This window comes from Fusarium proliferatum, assembly GCF_900067095.1.
Source record: "Fusarium proliferatum ET1 genome assembly, contig: FPRO_scaffold002, whole genome shotgun sequence".
In the NCBI taxonomy this organism is placed as follows: Eukaryota; Fungi; Ascomycota; class Sordariomycetes; order Hypocreales; family Nectriaceae; genus Fusarium; species Fusarium proliferatum.
In genome coordinates, this window is record NW_022194791.1 from 1,191,045 (window position 1) to 1,216,374 (window position 25,330).

At 50.1% G+C, this 25,330-nt stretch overlaps 6 protein-coding genes across 6 annotated transcripts; 3 read left to right on the forward strand and 3 right to left on the reverse strand.

Annotated features, from left to right (window-relative positions):
- Positions 1-363: 363 nt before the first annotated feature.
- Positions 364-1,129, reverse strand: FPRO_03385 (uncharacterized protein; the record flags this gene model as incomplete). The annotated part of the gene is made up of 2 exons (XM_031226409.1): positions 364-529; positions 588-1,129. The coding sequence occupies 2 exons, from the start codon at positions 1,127-1,129 to the stop codon at positions 364-366; spliced, it is 708 nt and encodes a 235-aa protein (XP_031076948.1).
- Positions 1,130-2,992: 1,863 nt separating this feature from the next.
- FPRO_03384 (putative FBP1-fructose-1,6-bisphosphatase) lies at positions 2,993-4,129 on the forward strand (the record flags this gene model as incomplete). Its single annotated transcript, XM_031226410.1, has 3 exons — positions 2,993-3,108; positions 3,169-3,950; positions 3,999-4,129. The coding sequence occupies 3 exons, from the start codon at positions 2,993-2,995 to the stop codon at positions 4,127-4,129; spliced, it is 1,029 nt and encodes a 342-aa protein (XP_031076949.1).
- Positions 4,130-4,872: 743 nt separating this feature from the next.
- FPRO_03383 (uncharacterized protein) lies at positions 4,873-5,715 on the reverse strand (the record flags this gene model as incomplete). The annotated part of the gene is made up of 2 exons (XM_031226411.1): positions 4,873-5,290; positions 5,339-5,715. The coding sequence occupies 2 exons, from the start codon at positions 5,713-5,715 to the stop codon at positions 4,873-4,875; spliced, it is 795 nt and encodes a 264-aa protein (XP_031076950.1).
- A 7,360-nt stretch (positions 5,716-13,075) lies between these two features.
- On the forward strand, positions 13,076-13,488 carry FPRO_03382 (uncharacterized protein; the record flags this gene model as incomplete). Its single annotated transcript, XM_031226412.1, has 2 exons — positions 13,076-13,182; positions 13,428-13,488. 2 exons carry the CDS (start codon positions 13,076-13,078, stop codon positions 13,486-13,488), a joined length of 168 nt encoding a protein of 55 aa, XP_031076951.1.
- Positions 13,489-20,596: 7,108 nt separating this feature from the next.
- On the reverse strand, positions 20,597-21,445 carry FPRO_03381 (uncharacterized protein; the record flags this gene model as incomplete). The annotated part of the gene is made up of 3 exons (XM_031226413.1): positions 20,597-20,628; positions 20,954-21,021; positions 21,342-21,445. The coding sequence occupies 3 exons, from the start codon at positions 21,443-21,445 to the stop codon at positions 20,597-20,599; spliced, it is 204 nt and encodes a 67-aa protein (XP_031076952.1).
- Positions 21,446-21,982: 537 nt separating this feature from the next.
- FPRO_03380 (uncharacterized protein) lies at positions 21,983-22,959 on the forward strand (the record flags this gene model as incomplete). Its single annotated transcript, XM_031226414.1, has 3 exons — positions 21,983-22,163; positions 22,241-22,776; positions 22,843-22,959. 3 exons carry the CDS (start codon positions 21,983-21,985, stop codon positions 22,957-22,959), a joined length of 834 nt encoding a protein of 277 aa, XP_031076953.1.
- Between the last annotated feature and the right edge of the window lie 2,371 nt (positions 22,960-25,330).

Consider the following 25,330-nt stretch of genomic DNA (forward strand, 5'->3'; position numbering starts at 1 on the left):
GGGTGAGGGTTTGCTTATTTCCTTTTATTTTGTCTTATACTATATGTAACCTGGAGGAAGATTTTGGGACCACTCAGTAAGAATCGTTATTTGCTAGGTAGTTTTTGCTTTTATCACAGAAAAGGGTCAAAGTAATCCAACTTTTGATTTTGTATGTTCAAATTCACATGGCATTACTGCACAGCGAGTGAATCTGATACTCGTGATTTACTTTGGGCAACAACCTAACCGTGTCACCCCCGTATAGTACAAAAAGAAAGATGCCGGACCGAACAGAGAACAGTTTGACGCGCTTTATAAGGAATTACGAAGTGTGTATAAGTATGGTATCGGGTATTGTTGGGTTTTGGTATGTGGTCAAGATTAAGCAGTCTTCTTCCATTGGGTGTAGACACCGATAACACTGCTCAAGGTACCAGTAAGACCGACGATGCCGTCATCGAGGAAGGAAACCCATCCGAGACCGGAGACGGGAACGAGGATATCGCAAAGATCGCAGAGGAGTTGCTTCTTGGCGGCAGCGCGCTCACTGAGGTAAAATGTTAGGACTAAAGATAACAAGGTAAATGAGCGCATGTGAAACTTACATGGAGATGGTCTTGCTCTCAACAACACCCTCACCCTCCTTCAGATCAACCTTTGATGCGCGCACGCTCAGCTGTCGCAGAGTGTACAGCTGACCAATGATGCTAAAGGCGATACCGATAGCCCAGGATCTATAAGCCTCCTGCTGAAGGCGCTTGGCATGCTGCCACTTCCTGATACCAGCAGCATCAGGAATGGTGAGAGCATCGCAGGTGAGGTAACCAGCATAACCCAGCTGGCGACCGACCTGGGTGTACTTGAGGACGGGGTCGAGGGACTTGGAGTCGGAAGCGGTGGCAGCGGCCTTGTAGTGCTCGACGAACTTTCCGGCTCGGAAGACCTTTCGGAACAGGCCGAACTGCTTCTTGAGGGCGTTCCAAGGGGCGACCTTGTCGGGGGTTGCGTTTGTGCGGAGGAGATACCAGGCGTAGAAGCGGGCGAAGTACTGAAGAACTCGCATGAGCTTGTCGCGACCGAGGGTTGTGGCCATGTAGCGCAGGTAGTGCGCTACCGTGGGGTGGTAGACAAGAGCGTCAGCGACCATGATTGCGATGGTATCGAGTATAGGTAGTAGATAGAGAGAGTATGGTATGCGACAGTTGGAATATACGGAATTACGATTCACCAGTAAGAAACCAGCAATTACTGATGGTAAAAGGGAAGATGGAGATGGAGATGGAGATGGAGATGGAGATGGAGATGGAGATGGAGATGCAAAAGTTAAGTTAAGTTTTTACCAGGAACGGGTAAGAAAAAGCTGGGGAAAGGTAAGTAAGTAACGCGAATGGAGTCAAAGTGTCTGGAGTAAGGTAACGCAAGTCAAGAGATTGAACGTGGAGACGGAGACTTGACCGAGATGCCGAGGTCCGCCGCTCACGAGAGCGGGATAGTTTAAGGGAAGGGGGAATTGTAACGAGAGAGTTAGGGAGGGATAAGGAGATCTCGTGTAAAAGAATTGCCTTTTTGGGTATGGGAATAATTGCCGTTTATGTTAGAAATCGATAGCTTATACTGTTGCATCGGTATTCTATCCATTCAGTCACTGCTCAGTATTAAAGGGAGGACGACCCTGCCAACTTTGTCAACCTCCATCACAGAGAAAAGGGAGCATCAAAGTTGATGTCGACAGCCGGCACATGTCCGAGGCTTCATCAGGAGAATACCAAACTTCGGGGTAGCTTGGCGCCAATTCTGGCAATGCATTTCAACCTCGGGGACTTTCCGTAGGAGATTGGACTCTCTAACCTTGAGAGTTACAGCTGAACTGGCTGACAGCTGATAGAGAGAGGGAGAGAGGGAAAGGAAGCTCCCGGCTGACCGGATAACCTTTGATCCGACTCCGGTCTTCCGCAGAGAGGAAGTCTAGGTTAAGTTACGGGGACAAGCATGCATGATATAAGTCGAGTCGAGACTCACTCACTCACTCACTCACTCCATCAATTGCCTCATAACCCCAAACCAAGGAATGAACAAGGTATGAGATAAGGCATCTGGTTCCCAATTTTCCATCCTCATACATAAATCTCCCCCCAAACCCACAATGATGAGCATATCACTCGGTGTTTCTACTGAAGATCTTTGGAGCGTCAAGGTTCAAAACCCCCGCTTAAACGTCAACATGAGCGAGCCACCCCCACCGGGACAGCCTAGGCTGGGCTGGCAGGGCCTGGAAATAGAGGGTCTCTCAGTGGCTGTGACGACAGCTACCAAGAGGAATCGCGATGCTGCTCGGGGAACAACCCCCGAGGTCTGCCTCCAAATTCGACCACTGTAAATTGTGGGGGAAGAAGTCGGAGTTGGAGACCCCGGGAAATCCTCTTGAGCCGCTTCCCCTCGGCCGGCAAAAGCACCAATTCCCTTCGGGAGCCCGCTATCAAAGGTCACGATGGCCCATGACATTCCGATATGATGCGCCCCCAATGGAGCTTTTTACGTATCATGGCGTCCTCTCAGAGTCTCTCTCGGTCATGTTGTTGCGGGTTGAGTCCTCGTCCTCGTCCTCTCTGTCGCGGATGGGGCCGTTGATAACCCCAGTCGGCTAATGAAAGCATGTACCTAATAATGAATGAATGGATATCATTGATCGTCATATCCGTCAATTGTCGTCGAGACACGGACGGACGCGGTATCCGTAGTCAACGTACATAGAACTGTATTCCTTTACATAACTGGTCCCGTTTCCCCAATATTCGTCGCGTGCCTCTTCCCTTTCTTCCTCTCTCTTCTTCTTTCATCTTTCTCTCTCACGATACCCTCATACTATTCCCATCACAACTACCGTCTCTGTCGGCTTAAACCTTCTCCCGGTCTAAGTCAACCCAAAGCCGCTTCTCCAACTGCCCCTCCCGACGATCAACCAACTTCTCCTCCTCTCATACCTATCCTCCCCTCACAAAACACATTCACAATGGCTACTACAAACAGCGGACAAGAAACCGAAAAGGTTAACACTAACATTGTTACCCTCACCCGCTTCCTCACTGAGGAGCAGGCCAAGCACCCAGAGGCCACTGGTGACTTCACGTACGTCGTCTCTTGTGATCTCAACTTCATGATGCCCAGCTAACGACGGAAAAATCTCAGTCTATTGTGTCACGCTCTCCAGTTCTCCTTCAAGTCAATTGCCTACTACATTCGACGCGCTACCCTAGTCAACCTCACCGGTCTGGCTGGTTCTTCCAACATCACCGGCGACGACCAGAAGAAGCTCGATGTCATCTCCAATGACCTCTTCATTGAGGCCATGCGCTCATCAGGCAAGTGTGCGCTCCTCGTCTCTGAGGAGGAGGATGAGATCATCTACTTCAAGGATGCTCATGACGCTCACTACGCCGTCGCTTGCGATCCCATTGACGGATCCTCCAACTTGGACGCCGGTGTCTCAGTCGGTACCATTTTCGCTATTCACAAGCTCCCCGAGGGCTCCAAGGGTGTCAAGGAGGATATCCTGAAGCCCGGTACTGAGCTGCTTGCCGCTGGTTTCACCATGTACGGCGCCTCTGCCCAGCTTGTGATCACCATGCGCGGTGGAACCGTCAACGGTTTCACTCTTGATAACGGTGTTGGCGAGTTCATTCTGTCTCACCCCGACATGCGCCTCCCCAAGTCGCGCGCCATCTACTCCGCCAACGAGGGTAACTCTCTGTACTGGGAGGACAAGACCATCAACTACTTCAACTCTCTAAAGCAAGCCCAAGCCGACGGCAAGCCCTACAGCTCGCGATACATCGGTTCCATGGTTGCCGATGCTTACCGAACTCTGCTCTACGGAGGTATCTTTGCTTACCCCGCCGACAAGAAGAGCCCCAAGGGCAAGCTCCGTATCCTGTACGAGTGCGCGCCCATGGCCCTCATCTTTGAGAATGGTACGTCAATTGAATCCTAGTGATTAACACTTTACTAACTATGCTTAGCCGGTGGCCAAGCTGTCGACAGCAAGATGAACCGTATGCTCGAGGTGGTGCCCGAGCACATCCACGACAAGGCCGGTATCTTCATGGGTAGCTACGACGAGGTCGAGAAGGTGAAGAAGTTCCACAGCTAAGGGGGGAAACAAAGATAACGGCGCTTTGGCATGGGATTATGAAATCAGTTAAATATCAAAAAGCGGACCTCATGAGTGAATGAGCATTTTAATGATGAATTTATCATATCTTACATTTTTCCGAGCTTCATGCAGAGTGTCGTCATGATGAGAAGTCATGATCGTGAGCCATCATGGAGGCGGTTTAAACTGGGGACGTCACGCCACCTTGACCAAGGTAATAAGTTACAGCGTCTTCTTTGACCTGTCTCTATAGATTTTACACTGCTGTATGATCACGTTCTTGTCTACTCTGGTTGGCACAGAGTGTCTTGGCCAACATTCGCCTCACGACAACTAAACTCAAGCACCACATACATGTCGAGCTTGAGCTGCTCCTCTCTATAACGTAGGGCCCTAGGCTGTATAATTACTCCGGCAGCGGATGCCTGAGTAACTGGTGGTTAATTTCTCAGTGATCACCACCTAGGCTGCGTGACCAACATGCTTGCAATGACTGCTCTTCGTGTAGCTCGAGGTCTCTCTGCCTTCTTGGCCCATGACTCTCAGTGTTGTCATGGTCACTGGGTTTAATATCCATATCCAGCTATTCTAGTTCGTAAACGAATGAATTGTTTCAATTTTAGGCCGCTGGACACTGAATTCAAATGCCTATATTATTTTCTCTCGCTCTATGCCCTCGGTTGCCTGCCTTACTCCAAAACGTAACATCTTCCTTCCCACAATCTGAAGATGATCACCAGTTAAGGCGATGAATACTTGTATCCAAATTGCTCCTTGGCCTTGTCTACAACATCCTTGAGCTCTGCGCGTTTCCTCCTCGTGTCTTCATCCACAGGATCCAATCCTGTCGGCTTGTCTTTGCCACTCGGAAGTAGCAAGCCCCGCTTCACAGCAGGCCTCTCAAGTATACGAGCAAGCCATGCCTTAACATTCGGGAACTGATCATACGAAATTGTTGTGCCTGGCAGGCGATCTGTCCAGCCGATCAGGGCGATATCTGCGATGGAGTAGCGACCTCTACCGGGTCCGACGATGTAGTCTCGGTCTGCAAGACGCTTGTCGAGGACCCCAAAGAGACGCTCTGTCTCGCCAACATAACGCTGTATAGCGTATGGGATTTCTGGCTTGACACCAATGAAGTGGTTCGCCTGTCCTTCCCTGCTGATGTGTAAGTGTACCGCCTTGATGTTGCTGCTCATGACTTACATAGGCCCAATTCCACCATGCTGCCAACCAATCCATGACTCAGCACGAGTATAGTCATCGTCATCAATCTTGAACGATAACTTATTCTCTGGATCGTATTTCCTTGTCAAATAGCTTAGTATCGCGTTGCCTTCAAAGACAGCGAGATCGTTGTTGTCATGGTCAACAAGAACAGGGATACGGCCATTGGGGTTGATGGCGGTGAACCAAGGCTCCTTTTGAACATTGAGTCCAATATTAATGCCTTGTATGGTGTAATCTAATCCATATGCTTCGCGGAGCTCTTCGAGAAGGATATGGGCTTTGACGCCATTGGGTGTACCCCAGCTGAGGAGCTCAATGCCCTTGGAGGCGATGAGGCCAGTTGGTCGAGCCATTGAGTAGCGGCGTTTAGGAATTATTAAAGCAGATCTGAGTGGGTAATTGAAGTCTTGAGAAAGCTGTGGTCTGCAAGATAGAGTAGAATGAAAGGAGAGAGACATATATGGCAGTTTTATGGTTGAGCGCATCGTCATTGACTGGCGGAGGGACGCCATTTTTTGCAGTATGATTTCCAACATCGTGACTCAGGACCGACAAATCATCAATTGGTCATTTGCTCTTTAGATTTGGCACTTATTCTCTCGCAATGGGTTAGGCTTGCTGCCGATGTTGTCTAGGGAGATTCTGGCGTTCGGAATGTTTACTCATCCACGAAGCTTTGTAATCTTTGATTACCCTATAATGTGAAATCACCCAAACGTGGAGACGTTTTTCGATGGCCTGCATTTCAAAGCGCAACGCAGCCGCCGCGGAATGAATACCCTCGTGGTCCAGCCATGCCCAGAAGAAAGATTTGGCCTGCGGCAATCATAAAGCAATTCCATGTTGTTGTTTGACTGCTGCCAGTGGTTTGAGTTGCAAGTAATCGGCACATCCAATTCCTCAGGGGCGCTGAACAGATGGCCCAAGAACGAGCTGCAGTATGCACTCTCAGACATTCTGAACTTGCCTACCAACATCCTCTCTCAACTTATTTGTCATTCTAGTCAAATCTTGCATGAAACAACTAACAAAAGCATCGACACCAAAACATAACGAGTGGGACAACCGCGCGGTAAACGACAGAATACGCCTCGCACGTTTCGATTTGACATTAGCCCCATTATCATGGCGCAATACGCAAGAAATGTCAAGGGATCGGCCCGTTGTTTCTCATCAGATCCTCAGGAACATTGTTCAGGGTAGGTCCCAGATCAACGGTTGAGCTGCGCACGGGTGGAATAGTTTCAAGTAAATGAGAGTGTTCCTCAGAGGATACAAGGAGGATACTACAGTAGCACCAGCATATGCGCAGCAAAGATGTTTATGGTATTTCGTGTAAAGTTCTGTTGGATTCGTCGTTGCAACCGTAACCCCTGCGGGTGATCCTCCGATCCTTCTCGTGGTGGAGTTGCAGTTGGTGTTGGGCTGTGAGTTGATGAGTTAAGGGTCCCCTTTTGATCGTCGTGAGCTTTACCCCGAGAGATATCCAGACGCCCGCGACAGTTACACTCCCCAGAGACGAGAGACTGGAATCAGCAATCTAGGACTCCCTCGAGTCTCGAGAATAGCACTTGACGCGTCGTCGTCGTCAGTGCCTCAATCACAATACGATGAATGCAATGTTGCATCGAGACTCGCAACTAATCAGATGCAGACTCAACGCCCAGAGCATAGAAGCGCCTACGTCACTATCATGAGGTGCTAGCAGCCGGCAACCAGCATCAAATTGGGTTCTGACTTGTTTGGTCTGCGGAGCGCCCGCCTCAAAGCCAAGTTTCCCCTTCCCCACCCACGACAAACGAACGAGACCACTTAGCCTTGGAGCTGACGCCTGATGATACTGTAGTTACTGCACCCTTGGAACCGGTAGTCAATGCTCTTTGAGCATGGCCCTGCAAGTCTTGGGTTCCCTGGGAATAACACAAACACCACAGCCCTTACCTCGATATCCTGTCCAGCCTATTTACCCGCTCTGACTTACACTGAACTAAATGACTGACTTCATCACCCATTGGGGGCCATGCAGTGCAGAACTCTACAGCACATACAGTGAATTATCCTAAGCGAGGTGATCCAAGACCCGGAAAGCAGGGGAAAACTCTCTCTCAGAAGCCGGGTTTTTGATCGACTGCTGAGAAAACCCCCGACAGGCTCGCGCTTAGATCTGTGATGTGACGTCTTTTCATGCCGCAGGGTCCTTAACTCCAGTTCCCATATCTAAACTCCATTGCAACGGTTTCCCCTCCCTTGACGATGTCTTCAAACTTGTTTCTTTCAGAAGCGGCACAATGGACACAGATGCAGACATGGGGGATATCTGCACGCCTGGAGGATTCAAGCCGCTGATGCACTTTTGCTTGACTTGGACGCAGACTTGGAACTTGGCTCTGGACCAACATGTCTCACAGCGGCTGGTTTCACCCCAAAAGAGTAATTCATTCTAAGTTAGCTGCCAAGGGTTCTCTGCTCACCATTGCAGACTACCCTTTCGTCCTTCTCGTCCCGCTTAAGCTCTGAAACCTCAGTGAAAGGCATACTGGCCAACATGTGCTCAGTGGCATAAACCGTCTTCCCTTTGAGTTCCCAGTCCAATCTCATTGGCACCTTCGCCTATTGAACTATACTCAGATTAGTTGTTCGACTTATCGGAGATCGCCAAGTAGTACTTTGGTTGTCGGACTAGCCAGCCTACGTACTGGACGGCATTGTCGTGGCTTCGGCTGGCGGCACCGCTAAGATCCGTCTCTGAGCCGTAGGCGTGGAGTTAAATATCAATCACAGAGCGGCCGGTGAGTGGAGCGAGCGAGCGAGCGGGTTTCGATTCGTCAAATGCGTATTCGTCGTAGAGGACATGGAGTTGTCGTATTGAGAATACTGTTGGTGATCAATGGCAATTAGTGAGTCCAAATAAGGCTCGCCGGTTCAAAACGCTCGAAACCTTAGAGTGCCATGGCGCCGATAAAAGCGCCTGGCACTAAACTTGGGTCAACAACGTCTCAAGAAGGCATTTCAAAGATTCAGATTGGTAATCGAAACCCCAGAGATCATCAAGACATGTGATGCAGCGGCATTACAAAGAATGCCCGGCACTTCTGGGGGCTGCTTCGCTGTTATCCAGCCCTGTTTGTTTTCAGTTTAGACGGGAATAAGTCACATTCCACGCCCACCTGTCATTGTATCGCAGAGACATTCGATATGTCGCCATTCCTGGGGAAGCGGAACCGTCGAGAGAATGCCACAAGGATAAAGATAGAAAAGGCGGAATCACACGATGAGAAAGTCAATCTGTACTGCAGAGCACAGTAGCGGCCCCCAGGCGTGGAGGCGCAAGATAACCTTTCATGCGAGGTGTAGACTACCCAGTAACTGCAAAGGGCAAGATGTGAATCATAACGAGTATGCCTCATCGGTCAAAGCCGAAGGGGGAGCAAAGAATGAGGAAATCGTGTGCAACATACGCAACGAGGCAGAGTAATGAGAGTGAATGCGAGAATTGGAGTGAATACGGGGTCGAGCTGAGCAGAGTACGAGCATGATGAATAGGAGGAGAGTATTATGATTAAGGTGTTGCGATGTCATGTCAACTCATACAACGTTAAATTGCTGATATACAGAAACGGTATCAAGATTCGAAGGCTCAGGGGGATTAGCAGTACTAAGGTATGCATGGACAAAGTCCCCTGGGGCTGAGGCTGAAGCTGATGATGTTGTTAACAGGTTTGTATCATGACGATTTCATTCATCGTTGATGAAGCTATCCATGACAGTTGAAGAACCAGGTACTGCATGTACAATGATGTGTGAATGTATGTGAGTGTGAGGGGCGGGCTAGACTCTAGGCTGCCGTCAATTCAGTGATTATTCCGCTAGTTACAGCCTCAATTATGAGTGAATGAGTGAGTCGTGAGTGAATGAATGAACTGGATGTCCCAACCTGTCGGCTACCACTCGGCGAGATTCCCATGCAGCCGTTTGTGTGTGGTTTTGGTTGTGCCGCATTCGATATGTCGATGTCAAGAAACAACAAACTGGTTGATCTGGATCTCAAGACCACCCCCCCTGTCGCCCCTGGTCCTCCGCCTTTTCAGCACTGCAAAACGCTCTCTCCCACGTTAAACTGGCGGACATTGGCACCCCTGTTCACTTCTCCACTTGGATCACAGGGCGGGGATGATCGAAGCAGGGGGTCACACCGAGTACGTACCTTGCCCTCTATCTTTAGGTAGTCCACCCTTGGTTGACCTGAGGCGCAGGGGATACAATTTGCTAGGGACACCAGCCTCAAGTCAAGTCAAGTCAAGTCAAGCCAAAAGACATGCATGCATGCACCTCTTTCCTAATGAGGGTGCCATGTTGCGCTCTCCAGTACCTCTACCAAGAAAACGTGGCGGAGTAGCTCTCTCATTAGTCTCCCCGTCTCCGGCTCCGGCTCCAAGGAATCGGCCAGAGGCTACAAGGGAAGAACGCTGTGAATGGAAAATCAGAGTTTCCGTTTCCCGTTCCCGTCGAAATTCTTTCCACTCTCGCTCTAGTGCCTTGCTCTCGCCCAGCGATTGGGTTCGACTTTGGGTTTGGGTTTGGGTTTGGCCTTTTCTTTGCAGATGGAATCACTAGAGCTGTGCAAAATACTGCTGCCTACCGGGGCGCAACCCCAGACAAGAAGGCCGTTAACCTTATGACGCCAATCGCATTTCTCGATCAGCAAATCAATCGCGACAACGTGACTCGAATTGTACATTTGTTCTGCACTTACATGCCAGCCACCGGAGTAGCACTGCATTTCGCTTCGCTACTGTACTGTACAGTATGTACAGTGCAATCAATCATCAGTCGTCGAAAGCTACGACGATAGGAGCAAGAACATATTGCCTATTCCGTAGCGTAGTGTTTATTACCTACAAGGTAGCAGTAGCACTCTGCGCTGTCTTGGGATGGGCTGTTGATCACTCGCTACAATGCACTGCCGTATTTCCCAAATTAAACCCGAGCCTGATCCCAGCGAATCGCCGATAACATAAGGTGGTGATGATGATGAACTGTCCCAGGCCAGGCCAGGCACGGGCTACGGGTACAACACGCAGCCTAACCCAGCATCGCAGCGTAGTGTCGTGGTTAGTAGGGGATAGCATGGTTGCAAGATTGCACTCGTGGGCTTCGCCTTGTGGTTGCGGCGGCACAGCAGGTTACTGTACCCAGAGGCCCTGTCTCTCCAACTCTAAGAGCATGGATTCACTTCCATCGGGAGGATCCGCATCCGCGAGTCTTGAAGCCAAGACAAAGGGAACAAGGGGGCAGGTAATTTAATTTCATTTTTTGCTATTGTCGGGTTGCTCTTTTCAGTCTTGACAGCGGAGTAGAATATTTTCACCCATGGATATGTCCATGGAGTTGGGAACCAAACAGCGGGAACTTGGCTACAACCGCCCCCGCCCCTTGAAGAACAAAGAACAACACCATGCCTTTGTTGGAGATGCGCAGGCTTGACCAATCAAGTCGAGGATCCACCTCTCATCTTGCTCCCGCGCGTTCAGCCCTACCGCTCGAGGTCACCCCCACCCCTGTCCTGTCCTCTCCTGTCCTGCTCTGTCTTCCAGTCTTTTGCTGCTCTCCTGCAATGGAAGCTTCGCAGGCCCACGCCCCCTCAATGAAAATCCCCACACAAGTTCAGTGCTCTAGCAGTGAACACATCCACTGAAGCTGAGCTGAGATCTTTTAGTGCTCATGTCTCTCGGCACTTGGGATGCTTCATTCTCATCCTCACATTCAATCCAGAACTCTTGGAGAACATTGGCAACAGAGAAAAGAAAGAAAGCAACATATTCGTCATCGTGAGACACCTGACGTCTCGCCAAGGGACCGTAGACCCTGTCGCTGTAGATGGTGAAGAAGATGCGGCTAAGGTACCTAACTCTCTGTTCGGGGACTGTCGCATGCAACCACGGGCATCTCCAAGACCAAAAGACGCAATCTGCTTGGACGGCTTCGCTTGATCAACCGGCCTCGCCGAAGCCTTATTTCTTAGAGCTTCACCGCTGAGCAAAGATACCCTTCCCCTCATCAACTGCAGCCCTACGAGGAGAGTTGCTAGAGTCTGACTGTCATCAAACGGCGGAGCTCCAATTCATCTCCCTATCTCTCATCTCCGCAATTTTCGCAACCACAGCCAACGGATGCCATACCACATGTTGATCATGGTCTTGGGCCTGTGTCTCGATTGCATCTGCATCTGCATCTGCGTCTTCAGCCCACGGAGGAGATGCACTGATTTGGAAATGGCGGACCGAGGACACTGAGCGCAAGCTGTCTTGTCAGGCAACCTTGTAGTGTACCTTGCGGCTGTCTCTGTCTCTGTCTCTGTCTCTCTACTGTTCACTCGCTGTTGGTTACTGCTCATTCCAGCTCCGATGCAGTGGATCAGCCCTTTTTTATCGTTCTGAGCTACCCGCTGTGTCTTGCATCCCAGTCATCACCTTGAACTATCGCTCGGTAACACGGCGCATCTGACTGACCACGCAATGGCAATGGCGATGCCTCGAATGGAATCTCCCATTGGAGTATTCTCTTTCGAGCATTTTGCCTTTCTTGATTGTCCGGACTTAAACATGTTAATTACGTACACATGATTCGGACTTAACAGCCATCAGGACAGACGGACAGACAGACAGACATGAAAAGGTACAGAGCTGCGCTACGTTTCAAGGCGTTCAAGCCATGTACCTTTGAATTTAACCCAGGTTTCTAGACGCGTGTGTCGCATCGCATCGCATCCATCCGCTGCGCTGGCATACCGTACGCCCCCTGGTTAACCCTGGCAGGTTATTTGCCCATTTATCATTTTTGGACCCCAAAAACGTTTCCCTTGCTAGCGACCGACGCTGGCTCCCTGATATCTACACCCCACAGCCCTTGCAAATTCCCCTCCCGTCCCCTTCATCTTTCTGGCAGTTGATTGCGGGCGTGCTGGTGCTGCCCATCATTTCCTACCAGGGGAAACAGGCGTGCCTATCGCGTATTTTTGCAGCTCGGGTTTCAAGCTATCAGATACGCCAGAGCTCCCCGAGCTACTCAGGAAACGAAGCGGGAATGAATGAACCAGAGCTCGGACGTTACGGTATCATTTGGCTTGACTTGACTTGTCTCATCTTGGACTTCACCCTAATCACGGGCTGCAATTGTTGTGACTCAGTTCGGGGACCTCGTCTAAATGGTCTGTCGGGGTTTGGGCAAAAAGTCGCGACGAATCTGCAACTCGAGTCTCAATGTCTTGCTTCACCCGAAAGAATAGGAGAGCAGAGATGCAGGGACATCTATCTTTACTCCACAAGCACGCAGCCGCGGGGATCTCGTCGTGGCTTACTACCCCATCAAGCCAAGTCTCAGTCTCAGTCTCACTTCAATGAATGCTGCTCATGGTCTTGCTGTATCTCCATCGCTAAACCCATGGGCAAAGCGCATCATCCAGATGGAGTTCTCGGAGACTTTGATTCACGTGCGAGCATTCATGTCGGGAGGAAAAGTGTCCGCTCCATTCTGGTAATGGCAGTGCCAGTGGTAGGCTCGAGCTTGGGCTCTAGGCAGGAAGCTAGTGCTAGGAAAAAGTCTCCGCGTAGGCTCTATTCCCAGTGTGTACTGGTGTGAGGACCCAATGGAAGCCAACACACCCCCAAAGCAAAGCCGTGAGCTGTGAGTGAGAAAATGGGATGGATCCCCAGAATGCCGTCCAGTGGCTTGGGGCCTTGGGGAGGTGAGAACCTTAAACCTACCCTCGTCGACGGGAGACGACATGAGATGGTACCGAGGAAGTGGTGCAGCATGTTCATGTAAGACGATATGTTTCTGGTGGTGAAGAACCAAAAAAAGATCCTCGCAGAGAATGGCTCTGTTGAGTATAGACAAATGACAAATACAAAGTCAACATTAGACTGAGCTAGCTTCATTAAATGGGCCAATTGATAAAGCGGGAATCCGTTCGCCGACCCTGAGCCGCATAGTCGTGCCGCAAGCCGGCCGTAGGAGGTCCCAGGTCCGTAGGTTGAGGTAGAGAGAGAGCGCTAACTTGAACCAGACAGGAGAGTCAACGACAAACGGCAACGGAATCAACAGATGATCAAAACATGTGGGCTTGAATGGCTCCGACGGTCCTCGTCTCGCCAAATAATCATCGCCGTTTCAATTTCAGCCGTGATTCACCTGCATTTGATTTCAGAAACACCAGAAATGCCTGGTTGTATGCCTCGTCTGGCGTGCATGGTCCGCTACGGCTTCGCCGAAAACCCGTGCCTTGAGTTGAGTTAGTTGACGCGCAGGTCATTATGCGCCCGTGATGCATAGTCCCCGATTATCTCGGTCAACTTTGTACAGCATCTGATGCTAGCGATAGCTTTTTCGGATTGACGTCAACGAAAACAAAAAAGAACTTGCAAAATCTTATTTTGGGTAGTCGAGTTAGTTTAGACTTGTTTCTATCATTTAGACGCGGGCATGTTGAAGAAACACGGATTTTGCGGCTTAACAGTGAGCTCAAATCCGCAAAGTCCGCGACTCATCAGAATTACTTTTTATGGTAAACGCTTTGGTAATGTGCTCACCCTGTGGTCCCTGATAGAGAGCTTGTCCTTTTTTCTGCTTGCTTGACACCTTAGTTATGATCGACAGCTACCAAGCATTGGATGCAAGCTTGGGTAGCTTTTTGGCGAGCTTGGAGCTTAGAGTTTCGCCAACGTAGCGTAGCAGTCAAAGCAAGGTAGTCCCAGTGATCTGGCTCAGGGCGCAGCGGCCGCCTCTAGCCCCCAAGGATCCTTTGTCGACTTGTCACTCAAAAGGCGGCGGCGGACTTTTCAAACAGTCGGACACAATTTGTCAAAAGGGGTGTACCACTGCCTCTACCACTACCGGTACTGAGCAACGCTATGAGGACATCGGGATGACAGAGGGGGCAGCACTCATCCAGGGCTTGATACTCTCTTCCGGTTGGAGGACACTCATTCAAGCGCCCAACTTGTCATCTCGTAGGGCTGGGTAGATCCTATCCAAGTGACAGCAGGGGGGGCTGTCTTCACCCCCGTGCTCTATACATCATTGCCATCCGTCTGGATGGTCTGGTTCACTGCTTGATAAGCACACAAACTGTCGGTCTCGCAAGGGATTGGACAAGAGCCGCCGTCCAAGGGGTTATATCAAATACTGAGCCTGAGCCTTATTAGGGAGTGCCGTCTTCAGTTGAATGCAACCCCACGCATCACCCATCACCTGTGATGGTGATCAACAAGAGGGTGGTTTGTTCTGACCAAAATGGCGGGTGATGGATAACGGATAACGGGCGGTGCCACGTACATGCCTACAGCACATGCAACCATTGTCTCAACCACAATCATATCCATGCAGCCTCAGGGGGCAGAGGCATAGCAGCCTGGCAATACTGCGGCTTCATTGGATAGCTGCCTCTCCTTTTGAAGTTGCAAGGCGAAGCAGATGGGCCCAGAGATTTGGACCATGCATTTCGACGAATATGCCCAGATTGGGAAATAGGACCAAAGTCCCGTCAAGAGGGGACCCTTTGTGCTGCTAGCCAGCATATGCATTCATCTGCGCGTGCGTCTAGCGGCAGTTTCAGCCATCGTCGGCGGTCCAGAGTCGAGACTCTCTGTCTCGAAATATCTCATGTTATTTGTTGGGCACTGATGATCCGAGGACTGTCGTTGGGCTGCAGGGGTCCTCACAATCGGATAATCAGTATCGTTTGAGGAATCAAGTTTCGATGGATTAGATGATACCTATGCTACGTTGAACCAATGTGAAGAAGAAAGTGTGCAGCGCCGTGCATTGCATGAGGCACGGAGCCCAGGGACATGGCTGAGGTGGTCCCGACTGTGAGGTGTAAGGCTGAGTATCCGTGGATCCAATCCAATCCAATTGAATCCAAAGGATGGAGGTTACTTCCGGCAAATTGCTGTAGGCATGTATGTATGTATGTATGTATGTAAGTGCCTGCCCACATACCGAACCGGTGTAACTCTGCCAAGCATGAGGGAGGATCAATTACTGATTTCCTAATCCATCGATCTAATGATTTGTTTTATGGAGCATTTGACCACACGTCGTCTATCTAATCATGCATATCCTTGACTCTGTTGTGTTGCGTTGCTAAATCCTAGTGCAATCCTCCCCTACGAGGTCCGATGGACAATAGATGGACATCCGTAGGCGTCGGCGGGGAATAAACATAAAATTTCAACATACCGCGCGGGAATAGAGCAAAGGCCTATTTCTGGTCAGTGCCACTAACATTAGCACAGCAGCATGGATCACTAAATCGACTGATTTCCCACCTTGTGGGGGAACGAGCCCGAATTTTCTATTGGCTAGCCAAGTTACCTAGTAAATAGAATTCGCACGGGAAATGATAGACGGATCGGGATATGGGGACGTGTCAGAAAGTCTAGACATTCTGACAAACGAACTGGCCTAACGTTATGCTGCGCTGAAGGATCTGTTTGAAAGTACGTGCTGCGCAAACACACAACTCATTAACATACAGGGGTCCAGGGGAAAGCATATCGGCCTATGGTTGTGATATCTTCTATTGTGGCAGGGCGTGTAATAATCCCTCGGTGAAGAGGCGATGAGGATATTTTTGACATAGATCACTGCTCCGAAGTTACAGGGCACGTCGACAGCTAAGCTGTGTGAGGCAGTTGGAATCCCCAGCCATCCATGTCTGAGCATGTAAGTTGATAGCCGGAACGGCATCCCGTGGGTGAGTTGTGAGGTGGTTACATGTGAGGATTGAGTTAAGTCGTGTCGAGACCAAGCGGGTTCACTGATCAAGACATGAGAATCACGAAAAGAGGAGGTGGCGAAACCACTTGCATCAGCACTCGCGGATATCATCTTGCCCGCCTGTCGTGAATCGGTGCATATCCGAGCTCGACCGTTGAAGCTATCTTGATTTTATCCTAAAGCTAGATGCGGCACAGTAACAAACTAGAACCCACGAAGCCGCCTTCTACAAACGGCATTCAAGGATCCATCCAATGGTCTCGACGCCATCATCTCGGAAATTTACTCGTTCTGTTCTGCTTCTGTTTCTGTTTCTGCTCCTCTTCTCAATCAACCGTCTAGGAGCAAGGGCCGTCATTGCGTGCGTGTGTGCCTCAAAAGCTCGAGCCATATAATTCCTAGCCCGCGGCGCTGCTATCAAAGTCCCCGCCCACTCAGGCTTCGCCATGGCACCCCCAAAAAGCAAAGAAAGAAAGAGAGCAGTTGAAACGTTGCGACAGCCTAAGGAAATTTGACTGCGGCTGAGGATCCAATCAAGTGGCCTGGTCGTCCCTCTTGTTCGTGCGACGGCTCAACTGACAACCCCGAAAGTTTATCGCGCTTGACAGCTGGCACTGTAGCCAATCACAAGTGGATGGGCGCGAGCAGTAAGGACAGGGGTTGTCGAATAAGTCTGCGCCGCACTCTTGTGACAGCAATGCCCTCTGCTAAAATCACGCTCGCGCTTGTTTCGTGACTCTACGGCTCAATTTGACTATGATGCAAGGATTCACATCCCGACTCTATCTCGGACTCTCTCGTAGCAGAGTAGTCCGATGTCTTTTTTCACGGCTCCTTCCATGAAACCCACTCTGCGACTCTGGCTAACTAATGGGTCATTTCGGGATAACGATTAACCATAATTCATGGTAAACGATATCCGCTACCAGCGGGCGCAACCCAACGCTGAGCATTGTTGACGTCTTCTGACATTTTCTGACGACGGACTCGATAATTAATGTTGCACTTGATTCAGTTCTACCGCACGGGTAATTAGTAATAGTAAAAGGGGTTCATGTTAGGTCGTGTTGACGTCGCTCTGCCGAGCCCTGGGCACCACCTACATACTAACGCAAGTGTCCAAATGCTTAGTTATGGCACATTCCGCGGAGCCGGAACTCCCCATGCACGGAGCCGGTGATTTCCTTTTACGGTCTCTACACGGAGAAGCTCCCATCTATATCCGTGATGGAACCCTGGGAGCAAATGACGAGAGGCTTCACTTCACGTCCACGTCCACGCAGCCCTTTCATCGTGAGGATTTTTTAAGACCAGAAAAGTGCTTAGAATAGCGCCATAGCTTCAACCAGACAACTCAACCAGACCGCTTGTTCATACGTCGTGGATACGTTGGATTTTTTAGTGTATTTGAAATGTCTTCAGAGGAGGAGACAGTCCGTGTAAGTGAGCGGCACAATTTCGCCCAGATAGCTCCAACTCCAACTCCAAGTCGCTGCGGGGGGTTTTCCAAAGAAGAAGGTTGGTTGTGGTTGATCGACAATGCTTCTTGTGTCACCCGCTCAACTGGTAACGGGCGCGATTAGAAACTGTGATCCAAAAGATAAGCGCCAGATCAACAACAGTTGAAGCGGATGTGGTATTGTCATCGAGCATATCGCGCCTCTGATAGCCCATGAGATCCAATGCCATGTGTTGGATGTGTGTGTGTCTGTATGTGCTGTGCTGTGCGTGGGGATCCATCGTCCGCGCAACCTCAGGGCGCAAAAGTCTCGAAGGATTCTGGCAAAGCAGGGTAATTTGCCCCGTTGCTGCAAGACGGGTACACAAGCCGAAGGCCTGCCTCGCTACGACTTGTCTTGTGCACTGGGCAAAAAGAAACAAGGTTCAGGGACAAGTTGCACATCATTACAGGCAAAATGGCTCAAATGGGGCTAGTCCGGGCCTCTTCTCTACAGGGCCATTGACGAAAGTCAATCTGTGCTAATGGGTCGCCAACGAAGTAGGCGAAGGAATTGATGGAACGTCGATCCTCAGGTGGCCCCCAAGGGAATTTCCAAATAAACAAGTTATTCCATGGCGTAGGGTACGGTATTTCACCCCCTTAGTTATGCCTTGCTGGGCCTTGTCTCTCCAGAATTGAGTCAAATGCTGCGACGGGTCGCCACTCAACGGTCGCGGGGCAGGGGTCGGCCGCCTGTGAGAAACGTTTCTAGGTAGCGTCTTGGTGCGGCCGCGCTTAATCTTTAACAGCCGGAAGCTTGATCGTGAGGACAGCCGACCCCTGCCCACCTTTATTTCGTTGTAGGGTATTTTACAAACTCAATGAATTCAGTATGACCTCCTTTGACAAATAATAGGGTTTTGGGGACATTATTGAAAAGTCTGGCAAGTAAGATAATATGACGAAGATGGTTGAAGGTTGTTATGAGTAAAGCCAAGACTTAGAATTGCAGGTTACGTGTTTCCATTACTGCGAGATGTGTATCATGTTGGTCCCTTGGCTTGTTGGCTCTGCCATGGACAACGAGGATCTGCCGTAAATATGGCCCAATTCGACCACGCTCAATACAACATGGATGATTTAGTCAATGTGATTTCAGTTGTTGTTAATGCCGACACCTGTCATGTCTTATCGATATAGCTAATGGTTGAACGCAGCGTCGCTTTGGCCCAGCCCAGCCCAGACAATTGCAATTGCAACTGTAACTGCAACTCTAACTCATAGTAATATTCCGGTGATTATTCACAGGGGTTCATCGTCCTGTAGCCATGTGGTTGGGTGTGTCGGTTGTTGGGGAACTGTTTGACCTGGGTCCTCAAGACTACAACGGTAGGGATAGGCGCGCAACTGGGGAATATGGCACGATGTTGATGTCGCTTGTCATCTTGTGCATCAGAGACCGGTAAGGCAGGGCTGGCAGGGTAGAGTCACTAGACAAGATCTCCAGAGCAAAAGCGGCATTCTCTTGGGACATGGACAGATCTAAACCGAAATAGTACGAATAGTCGACAGTGACTCTATCGATATACGTACACTTGCTGCTAGTGATCTCTTGTGGCAGGGCTTGGACATTTCTCTGATGAATAAGAACTAATCGTGTCGTCACACAGCCCTACGACGGGCGCTGCCAGAATGAACGACGTGATCGGCCCGGCCAAAAGGTCTTCTTACCCGGCAAAACGGTCCTTGGAGCGACTGACGGACCAAGACAAGACTCACACAAGTCTCGAGTGTGAGAGAGCCTGGGATTGTGGGACCTTAATTGGTCCCAGGGCTGAGTTGGATCAAAAGCTAATCATTTCGGGGTCTCTCTTCTACCACTATGGGGGCTCGGGTCGACCTATTTGTGATTGGCCAACCTTTATTGATGTGTTCCCAGGGTTGGGTTGTATTGGAGACTGTCTCCATCGGCTTTAAGAGGAACCCTTTCTCTGGGACAGGGAATTTCAAATGGTAGACAAGAGGCTCAGTTCAAAACAGTGGATAAGGTAGCCCCCGGACATGGGACTGGACGTGAGTGAACGTGCCCTGGCTCCTGGGACTCGGACTGGGACTGACCTGGGGGGGGCCTGGCATGGGAGAGCTAACTAGGGCAAGCAGGACGATGCTACGCTGCGCTAGAGACGGAGACGGCAATCGACTCGATAGACTAAATGTGGGCAAATTTAGCCCAGATTTCCATCAAGTCTGCCTTGAAGCTTCTTTGCTGGTCCATGGCTTGATCTCGGGGACCTGGTTGGCTTGCTCGTTTAGTGTCCACGACGGGGAGTGCAGTGCCAGCTTTCAAAGGAACCTACAGCACCTCTCTGTGTCTCGTCTCTCTATCAGTTGTTGGCTTTTTAGACGGTTAGAATGACATCTGCTCTGCTAATAGCGCCAGCCTCTGATGGCTCTGTTCTATTTTGCTCCCGCCCTTCTGGTGACTTGGCTGCGCCTAGTAGTTCATCGTCTCGTTGACTCTCCACCGTTGATGTTACGTGACGAACCCTTCAGTACTGATAAAACCCAATACGCTCACATTCCAAACCAAGCCGTATCTGGTATACGATACGTTACAGCTTCACAGCACGGCGCAGTATGGTGTAGTATAGCATATGCCATGCTCTGGTATAGTACGAGAGGACACAGCAGATGCTCAAATCCGTCTCATGCCCTACTTGAGCCCCGATCTGTAACTCAGTGAATCCCGCTCTTTTGACGAGACACCGTTGTGTGGGATGGCAGCACTCCCCCTCCTTGTTCCACAGCGAGGTTGTTGTGCATATAGGCAGACATCCAGATATTTGGATTCATCATTCAGCATTTCATCAAGTTAGCACCATGATAATGATAGCAAACCTGCTCACAAATGGATAAGGAATTTGTCAGTATCCTGGTAATTTGCTCTATTCGTCCGAATGGAGTCGGAATCGGACATGGCCAGCGGAGTTTATTATAAATCCTTGAGGTAGGTTTTAATGATCGCCCGTGGACAGCACGGGCCGTACTGCACCAAATGAGACAGTTTCAAGTGTATTAGTGGAGGATTTGCAGTGGCCAACAGTCAGTGCATCTCTCGTCTTGCCGTCATAAATTCAATAAAGACAAATTGAAGCAATCCATAACAGTCTCGCCTTTCGCTATTAGCCGCCGCGAAGCCAAATTGCGGCCCTGGACTCGAGAATGAGTGAACGAAATGCTTGGCACAAGGATCGTAGCGAAAGGATTTCGATGCCCCGTAGCATCGCAAATGACCCAGTGAGAGAAGAACGAGTGCGAGCGCCAGTGGAGACAGGCTTCAATGGAAAGGTTGAAAAGGCGGAGGTACGTACCGTGAGCTACCCTGACCTTGTCTGCAGAGTGCATTGGATTGGGGCTCAGAGGGTGATGAGCACCAGCCCTGTGAGGCCAGCGCCAGACAGAGACAGAGACACAGACAGAGACACAGACACAGACACAGACACAGACACACAGTGACTGAGAGACAGAGGCGAAAGAGCCCCCGCAAGCACCTAAACAACACCCCTCTCCTTTGGTGCCAGGCCCCAGGGAAGGTAGCCAGGGACCTTTTTCTGCTTGTGTGTGGCCGTGCCGTCTTGGGTGCTGGGTACTAACTTAGGTGCATGCTAGTAGTGCTAGGGGAGAGGTGTGCGATGTGGAAAGTGGAGGATGTCTGTGTGTGATGGAGGGGGTAGGGGAAGAGGCGTGTATTCAACTCACTCTCTACACTGCAGATTAGGTTGATCAAAGAGACACCAGAGACAGAGTGGAAAGCGCAGCACAGCGCAGGGCAAGGCAATGTCCAGCGCTGGATACCCCCTCATGGGTACAGTACAGTAGGTACCCGTAAGGCAAGGTAAGGTAAGGTAGGCGCACACCTCACACGCCCCTGCCCTTGTAGGGTCCCTTCCACTCACTCGTCACTCACTCACGTCCTTCCTTGGGTCTTTCCGTTACCTTATGCCATGCCTGCTCCGCGCAGCTTTGGGGACATTTATTTAATATACAGCCTCTTCCCCCTCACCAACCGTCTTGCTCTCCATCTATCTCCAAGTTCATCAACAGATTCAGCTTCAAGTAGCTTCAGATCTTCTTGATCATTCTCATCTTGCACTCATATACCTACCTACTTATATACCCACTGCCACCACACTCACCACCTTGCCTTGACCATCATAGCCTCTCAGTTTGTTTGGGTATAAAGACAGACACAAGAGGACAGACAGATACAGGAAACAATTGAGAATAAACCAACTCTCCCAATCTTGCTTTGGGCCATCTAGAGCTTCGTCGTTTCAAAATCGACGTTTACAATTCTCAGCTACAAGCAACCCCACACTCACACATATAACAACTTCACAATGTCCATGTTTATGACACAACCCGCCTACGCCTACGCGGCCGCTCCTCCACCTCCCAGACAATACTCGGGAACAAGCAGTGCTTTCAGTGCTTCTGCCAACCCCGATGAGGACTGGACCAAGATCTCTGACCTTGCTGAGCGCCGAAGAATACAGAACCGCATTGCTCAGCGCAACTACCGTATGTTGAGCCTGCTTGACTCTAGATTCACTCTGGAGCCTTATGAGCTGTTTTTGCAGAACTAACAGTCCTTTCAGGCAAGAAGCTCAAGCGCCGCCTTGAAGACCTCGAGCGCCGTGCTGGTTCTTCTGACGATGCCGAGTCCGACAAGCAGCCACAGAAGCCTACCAAGTCGAAGCGATCCCCCTCCGCACCCAAGTCTCAAAAATCGCAATCCGGAGCTCCCAGCAAGTCTGTTGCCTCACAGGGCCAGTTCACTCCTCCCATGGAGCCTACCGACGAGCTTTTCTTCCCCGGCACCTACGACGACCGAGCTCGCTCAGACAGCCCTCCTCAGTTCACATACTCAACATACCCTGCTCCCGATGAGATCCTCCTCGCACCCTACGGTTCCACTCAGTCATACCCAGCCATCACAACCGCTGATGCCTACCCCAACTACATGACAGCGTCTACAGTGCCCATGACGCTTCCTTCCATGACACACTTCAGCGATGCCATCAAGCGGGAGACGTACCCTAGTGACGACGGACTCACTCCTTACATGACCTACGGTTACATGCCACCCATGGACTTCAACTCTGGTAGCCCATACGAACAGTCCAACCCTCATGTGAGTCACGCCAGTCAAACGCCCCGTGGGGTTGTACGAGATCCACGTTGCTGATGGGGTTCGCAGACTCCTCCGCTGTCGCATTCTTTCGACCACTCTGCCAACTGCTCAGAGGCTGGCTTCGACTACCCTGCCACGCCTCTGTCGATGCCTGGCTCGCCTGGTCTAATCCAGCACCAATAGGGCAGCTGGCATAGGCGAGAGAAAGAAAGAAACATAGCGAACTTTGAGATTTTGGGTTAGGCGTTGGAAATGAGCCCTACGAGGCATAGCATGGCGGGTTTTGATATATTTGATCACTTTCACACTCCACACTTTTCACTTCTTTTGGTACTGGCAAAGGTATCTATGTCACAGGCGAGAGGATGTTTACTCGTCTGCATTCGTTTTATGTACACAGGGTCGAAGCGCTCGACCATGTGATTTCTGTAACGGCTGCAAGATGCACGGACGAATTGCTTATTTGGAATGGCGAAGGAAAAGAAGACGAGTGAGGCGTTTTGGGAATGCATACAGCATACGCTTGTATGCATCCGAATGTATATTGGGCAGACACTGAACTGGACTGGACTGGACTGGCAAAGGTTGAAAGCAGGCAAGGAGGCAAACAAACAACAAAGATGGCGGCTGCGGGGTCGAGAGACCTTGGCTTGGCCACTTACATTCTTGTTAGGGTTGGTTGAATAGATATCTTGAGCCATGAGACAAATTAGATGATGAAATGTGCATAGCGCTTTGTGCTTGACTGCATTAAGGTGAAGTGAAGTGTACAAGTTGTGAGCTGGCTGTGTTTCATAATGATTATGATGTGATGAAAGTAGCCCAAGAATTTAGGAGTGATGAGTGAGGTCTAGTCTAAGTAGATAATGAATGAATGAATGAATGAATGAGGCTGGCTGAACTAGAGCAGAGTTGGCATGGCATGGCATGGCATGATATGATAGAGCTTGACCTCCCTTGTGAAGATCAAGATCAAGGGACATGCATGTTGGTAGTCAGGTAGTGCAGCTCAGTTACTGGGTTTGCTGTATCGTTTCCTTCGTTTATTATCTACTCGCGTAGACAGACGGAGCTGAATAGATAGAGGGCTCGGGTAATGTGCCATAGTGAGTCGATGGCTTGAGAGGGGGGCTTCAGCTCCATGTTCCGTGTGCATGTGCAAGTTGAGCTAGACGACCGAGGCGGAATCCAGAACTTGCGCCTCAGAGCCTCGTCTACTGTCTACTGTCGTTGTCTGTCTGTTGGGTGTCATTTTCCGTATTGTATTGCGTGTTGTATCGTGCCCCTCCCTCTTTTCTTCGTATGCTACAGGGACTTTTATGCGCTATGTGACCTGCTGGACCTGACCGGTATGTGAGTGAGTGAATGAGTGAGTGAGCTGTTGCTCGCTCGGCGGTTACCACTAACAGACCGGAGTGCTAGGGTGTGGATGAGTATTTTGGGATTGGGATTTGGGAGACACTTTCTGAGTCCGAGTCCGAGTCCTACCTCCACGTGCCAAGGAGGGTTGCATGGGTAAATCCGGGCGTTTTGTTGTGTTACAAGTTGGCATTATATTCGTCATGTTATTGGGCCTGTCTCTGTGTGTGCATGGCCTGGCCTCTTCGGTACCGACGTACGTGGTCCTGCCGGCTCCTACGGCTACGGATAACAAAGAGGAAATCAGGCTCGGGTCAAGATTCACGCCGGGTTCTTAGGGAGATACCTGCTCCTGTTCTGGGAGGATTTGGACCCTCGTCTGCTCTAGTGGCAAATGATACTGTTGCCGGGAGTGGCGGATGAATAGGAGCGAGAGGAGACGTGATGAAATGAAATGAGAGGGGGATTGAAAATGGAAAAAGGTCACGGAAAAGGGTGTGAGTCTGCGTGTACATCAAAAGGTGAGTAGGCGGATATCATTCTCAGCTATAGCCTATAGGTAGGCAGGCTGTGGACAAGTATTGAAATATTGGATGCATTCAATTACCTACCAACCTTGTTGACGCTGCAGATCAAACGACGGCCCCCAAATCATTGCAGACAAATCACCACAAGCAAGTTTCTGTAGCCATCAGTTAAGTAACAAGGCAAAACGAGTCTGGTCCTTTTGTCTGCAGTAAAGTACTCGAGTGGATATCTAGATACTGACATGAATTGACTTTAGCAGCTCAAGATCATACTAAAGTTAGTAGACAGGTCTGGACTCGATCTGCCGCTATTCGATTCCAGGCTAGATGTGATCTAACTCACGACCCAAAGACGGTCAACAGCGCCTGGACCAACACATGATGATAGGTACCGTTGTTCAACCTTATGCTTCTGAGGTGTGAACCTTGTTTTCATCTACCACTGCCGCCATGTCCGTGCGAACGGGACGAGAGAGGCTGGCTAGAGACTATCAAAAGCCATCTTTGAGGTTTATGGTTTTATGACGTATCTCAAATTGGAGTGTCTGAAGATGAAGATGTTTCATTATTCAAAGAAAAGAATCAGCCAATAGTGAAATGAACATCATGTTTGAGGAAATACTGCGTTGCTTTACAAGGGATATTGAAGCTTGATTGAACTGCTGTAC